Genomic DNA, 10,462 nt, shown 5'->3' with positions numbered 1-10,462 from the left:
GTTGAGGCGGGAATGATATGGAATGGAGATGGGCCAGGCATGGGCTTTATTCTGGGGTGTGGGGTGGCCTTGGGGATTAGTCAGCATCAGTGCTCCCACATCTACCTGCGCCAGGGTCATCCGAGAGCTTGTTACAAGAAGACTGCAGGAGCCCCCAGAGCTAATGATTGAGTCCGTCTGGGTGGGGGGAGCGGTGCCTGAGAACTTATATTTCTTACAAGCTCCCGGGTGCTGCTGGTGCTTTGGGCTTGGTTCCACACTCTGGGAGTGTGACCTAAGGATGCTTCAGCTCTGAATCATTCTGTGGCCCAACACAAAGCCCCCTTTTCAGGTCTCGGGGGAGCTCCCGAAGGAAGAGTGACTGGGGGCGAGGGGCTCCCGGTGGTGTCAGGACCATCTGGGTGTGCTCCTACCCTCACCGCCAGGGAGACAGCCAACCCCTGACTGCAAGGTTGGCCAATAAATCCTAAGGCTTAGGAGAGGGAAGTCAAGGGGTGTGATTGTGTGTGCATATGACTGTGTCTTTGTGTGCTTGTACTTGTGTGTGTTTATGTGTGCACGCATAAGTGTGTGTATATGTGTGTGTGTGCATGTGAGTGCATGTGCATGTATGTGAGTGTGTGTGTGAAACCTTTTCCTCAGCATGCTCTCATCTCAGCCCCCAGACTGGAGACTGATAAACAGGTCTGGCCTGTCTCCTCACTCTCTCCGTGGGACAAGGGCTGGGCTGATCAAGTCGGTTTTCTCCTGTGTAAATAACTGCTGGCCTCGCCTCGCTTTCAAAATTGTAGGGAGGATTCAAGGTCTCTAAGAAGAGGAAAGACAGATAGGACCTCAAACACCTTCCAAAGCAGAGATGCCTCTCTGCCAGCATCCTGAACGAGCTCTCAGCCTCTTCCTCCAGCCGGCCACTCCTGCCTGAGCATCCTTCACAGACTGACCGGCCCTTGGAAGCCCGTGGACAGCCTACAAATCTTCATCCCAATTTCCCAGTTTTTGCAGATTCAGGGCTAACGGCAATATGATTATTCCATGCGAAAAGCAGAAAATGTTCAAATTTATTGCTTTGAGAGTTTGGTCTGTCTCTTGGGCCTGGTTGATGCAGTTTCCTCCAAGTTTCATAGCATTTTGTTAAAAGAAGAATTTTTGACAGTAGTATTTTGCCTCACATTTACTCAAGGTTTATAGTTTACGAAGAGTGTTCACGTAATAACAATAATCACTGTAGGTATTGACTTCCTACACCGTGGAGCTCAGTTAACCCTGGAAACCACTCTCCCTTCCCACAGATGGAAAAGCAGAGCCCCAGAGAGATTAAGGGGCTTGCTAAGGTCATACAGCCCAGGGAAAGGACAGGGTGGAACTGAACCCAGGTCCATTTGGTTTCAGCCTGCGTTCCTCCTCTCCTTTGTCCTTCTTATCTTCAGCCTGACTGAATGCATTCCAATCTGCAGAAAAACTGAGTGAGAAAAACACAAAACAAAGCAAAAACCAGTGGCTTTTGCAGAAAACAGAGGCTGAAATGCATATAAAAATAAACGCGTGTGTTCAAGGGAACCCTCAGGTCCCCAAACAATATGTTTTGTGTAAGATTCTTCCTATAACGATGCAGGTGGTGGTGGGGGATCCAGTGGGGCAGGTCGTCAGTGAGCAGAGGACTGACTTTCTAAGTTTTAGGAATGCACTGTCCAAACGGTGGCCAGGAACCACACACAGGTATTTAAATTTAATTAAAATGAAAAATTTAGTTCTTCAGTCGCACTTGCCACATTTTAAGAGCTCAATATCCATATGTGGCCACCCTTTTGGACAGCAGGGATCTAGAACATTTCTATTATCACAGGAAGTTCTACTGTATAGCATTGTTCTAAGCCCCCATCGAGCCTGCTCCTATCTTATCCTGACTGTCCTGGAGGAGGTGATAGACACCTCTTCTAAGGTAGGTTCCTCTGTAGTCAAGGTACCTATGGTTGCCATCCCAACACCCAAGTCGCTCTACTTTACTCTGGAGAGGCAACAACACAAGGGAAGCAGATAAAGGCCAAAAACCGAAGGAGTGGCCACTAACTGAGGTCGTGCTACTCAAAGTGTGGCCCAAGGCCTGGCAGCATCAGCATCTCCTGGGAGCTCGTTAGAAACGCTCCATGCCAGACTCTCTGAATAAGGACCTGTGTTTTAACAAGACCCCCAGGTGATTCAGGTGCACATTTAAATTTGAGAAGCTGTGACTTAAGAGACAGGCTGAGCAGGATCAAAATATTGTCCCAAATATAGGAAACCAATCAGGTATTTTTAGACACACAAAAAAATAGCATCAGCACCCTGTTCCCCCAGTAGTGTGTGATTAAACATGAGTCACAGAGGGCTGAGCATCTCTGCACCACGTGATCAACCAGCAGATTTCCTAGGTTAGGCCCGTCAGGAGGAGCTGGGGGGAGCTGGCCCATCCTCCATCCCTAGCACCTTCTTAAACCAAGATGAGGTCACCTCTCCAAAGCAAAGAGAAGAGAGCTAAGACTCACATCCTGGGTCTCAGGGATGCTGCCTTTATATCAGATTTTCTATTTTTGCCTTTTCTTTCCAATGCGTCTGGCTTTGAACTTTGTAAATTGCCAAAGACACAATGCACTGTATAAAGTCAGCCGGAACAAACACACAGTCCTTTAAAGGGAAGCACCTGGCAAAGACTGTGTCTCCGCTTCCCGGGGACGCGACGTCCTGCAGGCCCCAGTGCCTGGAGCCAGGTGCTAACGAAGCTTTCTGGGAAGGAACCAGCAACAAACAGATCCATGAAGAAAACAGGTGGAAGAGGTGGTTCCATCCGCCACGAGGGCAAAGATGAGGCTTAAAATGAGCCTGGCAGCACACTGCCTGCCTTCTCACCCCACCACCCGAGCTGGGGACGGAGAGGTCTGCTTCAGGAATGGTTCCAGAGCTCGGATTCCTCCTTCATTGTGGATGACGCACCCTTTTATTCCCCTCTCCTCTCAGCCTACCTTGGGTCTTACTTATTTTTATCCCCAGAATGGAGTTAAGTTGCCAAAAGGATGATATTTCTCCACCTGCAAGGGCCCTCCTGGAGGATGAATTTTAAAATATTCATTTTTACAACTTGTTCCCAGCGATAATGCAGAAGACAAGAATGCTCTGGGGAGGAGTGGAGGACAGCGACATGGGCCCAGTGGGGAAGCCTGGGGCCTTGGGGAACTGCTAAATGGCTCTGCCATGAGAGACATCCCAGGAATTGACTCCAAGGGGTTGGACCGGGGAAAAGGGGAAGGGGCCAGTGTGCTTTCATAACTCTTTATGATGCTGAGAAGAATCAAAGCCATGCCTAAGAACAGTCCTGCTCTTTTTGCCTTGTCAGCAGACAGATGTGTCGTTTTGGTAGCAAACCTCATTTTTTTCTCCAGGGAACAACCCGTTGCCCATTGCATGGGATCTTGGTGGGTCTGTCGGTCAAGATGCCTCACCCTTCCCTAGGCTGGGGCACGTGACCCAGGTCAGGCTGTTTGGAAGCTCATGTCCTTGAATGGAGACGCACAGTAGAATCTGGAGCAAATATTTGGATTCACCCGTCCTGGTGGTGGTGCCTGGGGAGGGTGCCCCCTGGTTCTTGCAACCTGGGCCCCTGGCAATATCCTCTTCCCTGGCCTTGTTGAGGTCTGGCTGTTCACTCTCCTGAGATTCTCTGAGCCACTCCGAGGCATTATAATACTGTATTATTATTAATAGTTTTTTTGCTTAAGTTAGAAAGAGTTGGTTTCTATTATTTGTAGCTAAGAATCCAAACTGACACAAACCCAAATGCCCAGCAATCAGGGCTTAAAAGCATGATACAAAAAAAAAAAGCATAATACAGCCCACGATAGAGTACTACACAGCCAGGTACAGCAATGAGACACATGTACAGAAAAGATGTTCATAACATGTAGTTTAGTGCAGAGCAGATTATAATAAAACAGGATGCCATAGTATGAAACAATGCTTGCAAAATACACTCTGTACCATCATAGAGAAAGGCCTGGAAAAAATATAACAGTATTTATTCCAGTGCTGATGTATTCAGTATTTCCCTAATGCTGGGAAAGATTGACAGCAAAAAGAAGGGGGCAGCAGAGGATGAGATGGTTAGAGAGCATCACTGACTCAGTGGACGTGAATTTGAGCAAACTCCGGGAGATAGTGGAGGACAGGGGAGCCTGGCGTGCTGCAGCCCATGGGGTCTCAAAGAGTCAGACATGACCTAGTGACTGAATGACAACATTTATTCTGGAGGGTAGGAAGGGGAATGATTTTTCTTTCAGCTTACCATAAAGATATTCCTAACTGTTCTATAATATTTGTGTAATAACTCTTCTGTTTTGCTTTTTAAAAAAATGGGCCCAAGCAGGTGATACTTTCTTGGTGCCTGTCAAGAGTGATTTGCGGGGTTCAGGCAGCAACTTATTTACCAAATGCCAGGGCTCCTGCTATAGCCACAGCTTCCTCGTAGCTCTGACTACTGTTAAGAAGATGCTGGAAAAGTCTGAGTCTCCACAACAGGAAGCAGCATCTCCCACAAGCCTCGGGCACCAGCCACATTCTGCTAACGAGAACCTTATGAGGTGGAGGGTCCACCCTCTGCTTGGTGGAAAAGACAGGTTCAGAGAGACAAGAGACCTGCCCAGGTCCCCCCAGTGGGGGTTTAAAGCCAAGTCACCTGGCCCAGGGCCACAGCACCCCAGGGTGCCTCTCAAGTTCACTAACAGCCAGAATGAAGTGGCTGAGCCTGGAGACGGACTCAGAACCGTCTTGTGAAGTCAGCCAGGTGGACACGCTGCCGAGGGGTGAGGGTGAGAGAGGAGACGCTCTCCCCGAGGTGCTGGGGCCTGAACTCTCTGCCCTGCAGAATGGCCGCCTCCAAGGGGTGGCGGTCACATGGAGAGCAGATCTGCGGGATACTCTTCCCTTCCAGGTCTCAGCCTGAAGGTCATCTGCTCACAGAGGCTCTTGACCCCTCCTCTAAGGTAGGTTCGGGCATCAGTGCCTCGGCCTGCTTGTCTCCTTTGGAGCATTTCATGGAACTTTTGCAGTCATTCTGCTCCATGGTCTGTGTCTCCCTGCTTGACTGTATGCTCCCTGAGGGAGAGGCTTCTGACTGTTCCACTCACAGTTGTGTCCCCGTGTCTGGTCCCCTGCAGACACTCACCAGGTAGCTACAGAACGATGGAATAGATGAACACTGGACGGGGGTCTCACCTCTGCTTTTATTGGCTGTGTGACCTCGGGCATGTTGCTGCCCCTCTCTGGGTCTCTTCCAAGCCATGAAGCAAGTATAAATATCCAACTTCATTGAAAAGGTTGGCCTCACCCTTGCTGAGTTTCTTAGGACCGATGTAAGGGAAGGTAATAGAAGTTGGCATCTTTACTAAATTATACCTTAAATCAACTGCTGGTTGATTATTCTTTCTGATGATAACTTTGCAGTGGTTTCCCCACGAGTCACTGATGTGCAATGAACCCAATTGTATTTCTTATTCAATAAACTCTTTTATTGTAACTTTACAGATTTTTCCATTACAGTAATGAAAACAGCACTAGTGATTCATAACTGGCCCAAATCAAAGGGGAATGCTTCCTCAAATTATAAGGTAAATGACACATAATTGAACATATGGTAAATGTTGGGCAAAAGGAATTCAAAATATAGAAAATGGGGTCAAGAGTTTATATGTTTGTGTGTGTGAGTGCAAACACTTTAAGGTTTAGTTTATCAGGATGACAGCATTTTTGAAAGCACATGATTTTGAAAACTATATTTATAATCTGTGATAAAACACAACTGTAGAGAAAAGGCAAAATCAAGCAAAACCCAATAAACCGCCAAAACAAAAGGAAGTGAATCAAATCCATGAGGCTGCAACGCAAACCTCCGGTGCTTTGGCCCTGGAATGGCGAGAGAGCAGGCTTCACAGAAATTCTCTGTGGAAAGGAATGTCTGGGCCTGGTGTGACATCTCCGCGTCTCCAAATCCTGTCTCCTCACAGAGGAAAAGAAGTTGCTCGTCCAACACGTCGGCTGGGTCTGCCGGGCAGGGGCCCACGTTCCCAATCCGTTTGAGAACAACCCCCAAATCCAGAAGAGGTGACCCGGGAGCGGCAGGGATCCGGGTGGGCGTCAGCCCCCGCCCCGGCCGGAGCTGTCCGAGTGGTTCACGGGGAGTGGGTGGGCCTCCGTGTTGAACACCCAGTCTTCCAGGGAGAGCATGTCATCTTCAGAGAACAGAAGATAGAGATACCTGTGCCCAGCGTGGAGGGAGCAAGACAGCCCGTCAGTGCTCTGGGGAAGGGGGATCTAATGGCAACAGAGCTCAGAGCTCGGGGGGGCCTCCAGGACAGGCCTGTGCCCAAGAGGGCAGGGAGGTCGCAGACCCCAAATCTGTCCAGAGGGCCCATCCCTGAGAAGGAGCTGTGGATGCCGGGGGGGCACATCGAGCTTTAGGCCAGATGGAGCTGCTTCAGCCTGCCTCTGCCCCCAGCCCCCACTCTGTACCTCCCCCCAAACCAGTTTCTCCTGACGGAAGGAGCAGACCATTCCCATCCATCCTGAAGGGCTAAAGTACAAGGGACCTGCTTTAGGAAGCCGCGAGGAAATGGAGGCCAACTTCCACCCCGGAAAGGAGAGGATGGTGCAGCGGCTGAACTGCTGGTAACTGGTACCGACACCATCCTGGTGATTACTCTGCCCGTTTTACAGAGAACTCAAGAAACAGGTTGAAGCAATTCACTTCTCACACAGCTAATGCTCAGGTGCATGGAGTCCGGCCCACCTCACTCTGCGTGGAGAAACGGGCCTGGCCCAGGGCCCCCACCCTGAGTGAGACAACCCCAGGTTCCCAAGCCCCCATCCCTCCTGGGCGCCCTCCTGGGACGGCAGAACCTGACTGATGGTGATGGTGGAGCCTGCCCCTCCCGCCTGTTCCCTGCCTCCCTAAGAAAAGACAGAGCTGCCTTCTGGAAAGAACTCTGGCCAAGCCCCCAACTCACTTTAGAGTCTCCGCCAGAAAGAATGTCTGCTGCTTGTTGTCGTGGTTGGGAACCTTACTGTACACGTCCTGGATCCCAGAGAACCCAGCTTCCGTCCGACAGTATTTCTCCAAGGCCTGAAGGAATGGAAGGCAGACTTGATGTGGGGAGAGGAGAGGTATCCCCAAGACTCACGCCTGCCCAGTTCTTTCACAGGCATGCGCCACCCCCCTTCAGCTGACGACTGCAGCGTTTGTGGGAGCAGCAGGCCAACTTCCTCTCTCGGGGTTCAGCCGCCCTGCATGAGCAGGCTCCCTGGGCCCTGCCTGGGAACTCAGAGGAAGCTTTTCTGCCTCTCGGGGAACTAGACTGGCCTGACAGACTCCCTCATGGTGGCGGACAGAGGGCAGGGAAGGGGCGGGTGATGTTCCTGGCCTGGGATGTGGGGACTGGACTTGGCTCGACCCAGGGATTCCCTGCAGAGATGTGGTCCCTGGGCCAGAGGCTATGTCCACCTTCTGCACAGAAATGCAATATTGACCCACTGAGCATCTATGGGTGGTGCCCAGGGGGACAAAACACGTGGCCTTCAATGGTCAAGAACCAGGGTTCTCAGAAAAGGAGGGGGGCTCTGGCCAGTGCAGCGTGTCCATGAGTTTAAGCAGGCCCTGCCCTCTGGCAGAACATGTGCTCTGGGTGGTCTGGGCCCCCCAGGGCAGTGGGCCAGGGCAGAACAATAGAGGGAGCTCAGCATCCATCCAGGAATCTTCTGGAGTCCCCACCCCTGCCTCTGACACCTACCCCAAAGAGGGGAAGGATTGGAGGAGCAGAACCCAGAGAAGGGGAAGCCCAGGGCTGGGCTGGCTTTGGGGAGAGGAGGCAGGTGAGCTGGCAGCCTGCTCCTGTTTGAGAGGAGAGATGGACAGCCACCTGTCCAGGCTTCAGGGTCAGAAGGCGGTGACCCTGTGTGTGCTAGGCCGCCTCTGGCTGAAATCCTGCGTTTGCCCCTCCAAATCTGCTGACACTACTCGGCACTCAGCCCTCTTCACAAGCTCCGGGCCTGCTCTGCCTGGCCGGCGACTCTTGGCCCTGCAACCCAACCTTGACCCTTGGCACTCTCAGCCTTAGCCAGATGCCAGCCTGGCTGGCCCTTCCTCTGGGTTTTGGACCCTGGCTGTGGTCAGCGGCCCCTGCCACCAGTCCACCACCCCCCACCACTCACCATCACCACTTCCCAGCCCCATTCCCTGTAGATGGGGTCATGGGTCTGCCGCCACAGATACATGTAGCTCTCCACCACCTCTGGCCGTAGGATGTAGTAGCTCTCGCTCGTCTGCGTGGCCACGGCCTCTCTGCCCGAGTTAAACCAGAAGGCCTCGGGCCCCAGTTTGGTATCTGTGGGGAAATGACCAACCAGAAGCCTGGGTCAGACCTCCCATCTCCTTTTTCTTCAGGACCCTGCTGCCCCAGGACAAATGGAATCCTCTGGAAGCCCTGGCCGGGACTGGTTGGTGATGGATTGGCACGGGCTGGCCTGATTTGCCCCATAAGCTGCCTGGCAGAGGTATAGCTCCCCTCTTGGCCTCAGTTGGCCAAAGCAAGACCCTTAGGCCTCGAAACATCGGCAGTTTTAGACCTTGAGAATCCAAAGCATCCCAGCAGTTCAGCGAGACAAAAGTTTGGGTGGTGTGCCCCCCACTGTGTATTTTAAGACCTTAGTCCTGCTAAGAATGTTAACCGGAGCTCAGCCAAGAAAGTGTTGCAGGTTTAAGCACATTTGGGGAACAGTGGGTTAAAACCAAATAAAAGTCTCTTGTCTGCCGACCCTTCTTTAACTTACTAATGCAATGATGCTTCTCCATTGCCTGCCCCCCACTTCCCACCCCACCCCACCTTCTCCGGGAACTGCTTCTGACACTTTCCAGAACCGCCCTTCCAGAGCTGATGGTTTGGGAGACTGCTGAGGTGGAGATGAGGGAAGATTTGCCCAGAAGGCACACATATTCAGGCAGAGGGAGCTGAATAAAGAAGGCCTGCTGAGGTCTGGGTTTTGCTGTCCTTGTCTGTTTTCGGTCAATTTGCTGCTGTTCCCATTTTCTTATAACCACTACTGCAGCCACCGTGGATGAGTTCAAGGGCTGGGCTGGGTGCTTTACATTCATTTATTTCAGCCCTTAAAGAAAATGTTGCTTTGGTTAAAGCAGATGTCATCTGCCTCTCATGCATGTGGAAACTGAGGATCAGAGAGGCTATGTGATTTGTCCAAGGTAACACAGCAAGCTGTGGCTGAGCTGGGGTGTGACCCCGGATCCGTCTGATGTCCTTTCCCCAGGCTGTCCGCTCTCTCTCTTTCTCTCCTGGGTCCAGCTGTCTAGGTCCAAAAGTTAGGGGATGTGGGTCAGATCATCTTCCCTTTAATGCCTGCCCATCCTGTCCGGTCAGCGGAGGGCCCAGCTCTGGTCCTAACGTGGCCCTCCCCACCTCCCCTGAGGGCTCAGGACCCCTAGACGCTCTGGGCTGCTTTTTCTCAGGGACAGATTGGAGCTTTGCAGGACATCCTACTCATTCATGAAGGGCTTCATGGAAGAGGAATTAGGCAGACCCTGGCCCCTCCAATCCTCTCAAGTGGCAGAGCCATGGCCATCAGAACCCAGCCGTTTCACCAGGCTGCTAATGGGGCGAGGGTGAGAGCGACCACGGCAGCCATCTGCGGCAGAGCCGGGCTGGCTGCAACAACATGCTCGATCAAGTGGACTGTCTTTTATGGTCTGGGCTGATTGTCCCCAACAAATAGCAAGCTTTTTATCATTCCTGAGATTTCCTGTTTGTTTACGGTGCTGACAGAGGCAGCTCTTTGAAGAGAACTGAAGACCAGTTTTAAGGACCCACTGCGAATCGCTGGCCTCCTGAATACAGCCCCAGGAGCTCTGGATTCCACTGTTGCACTCATACACTCGTCTTCGGTGGACCATTAACAAACGTCTCCCACAATGCTGGCTGAAGGTGCAGGCTGAATACTTCCCATGGGGCCTAGGAGACCTGTGTTATGTTCCCATTGAACAGATGAGAAAACAGAGGCCACCAGCTGGGTTGAGTGGCAGAGTGGTACTCAAGCCAGGATTTTTTTTTTTTTTTTTACTGCAAATCTTGCATAGGTCCTCTCCTACAACCAAAGCTGGGATTACAACTCAAAGCAGTGGGCCCCTTTTGGGGTTCCGGGGTGGGCATCAGAAGACCTGGGTTCCAGCCCCACTGAGCTACTCAGGCGCAGCGTGGCTTTGGCTTAGCCACTGTTTCCCCACCTGTACAATGAGGAGGTGGGTTCGTGGTCACTAACGGCAGCTTCTGAGTCTAAAGTTTGGCAGTTCTGCCTTGAGGGCTGGCGGGGATGGTGCAGAAGTGCTTGAGCTTCCCGGGGGGTGTTGGATCAGAAGGTGATTATGCGAGTGGTGCCA

The 10,462-nt window shown here is 51.8% G+C and overlaps 1 protein-coding gene across 3 annotated transcripts in view; it reads right to left on the bottom strand.

Annotated features, from left to right (window-relative positions):
• Nucleotides 1-5,512: 5,512 nt before the first annotated feature.
• MAN1C1 (mannosidase alpha class 1C member 1) overlaps nt 5,513-10,462 on the bottom strand; it is a 147,618-nt gene continuing 142,668 nt past the window's right edge. For all 3 annotated transcript variants that reach the window (XM_043444889.1, XM_043444891.1, XM_043444890.1), the window contains 3 exons: nt 8,230-8,402; nt 7,029-7,144; nt 5,513-6,280 (listed from right to left, as the gene is read on the bottom strand). In XM_043444889.1, the coding sequence (XP_043300824.1) occupies nt 6,160-6,280; nt 7,029-7,144; nt 8,230-8,402 (410 nt within the window). In that variant the 3' untranslated portion in view covers nt 5,513-6,159. The remainder of the gene's footprint in view (nt 6,281-7,028; nt 7,145-8,229; nt 8,403-10,462) is intronic.

The sequence above is a fragment of the Cervus canadensis genome, chromosome 24 (genome assembly GCF_019320065.1).
Source record: "Cervus canadensis isolate Bull #8, Minnesota chromosome 24, ASM1932006v1, whole genome shotgun sequence".
Classification (NCBI taxonomy): domain Eukaryota; kingdom Metazoa; phylum Chordata; class Mammalia; order Artiodactyla; family Cervidae; genus Cervus; species Cervus canadensis.
Note: the sequence above shows the minus strand (reverse complement) of the source record. Positions and strands in the feature narration are given on the sequence as shown.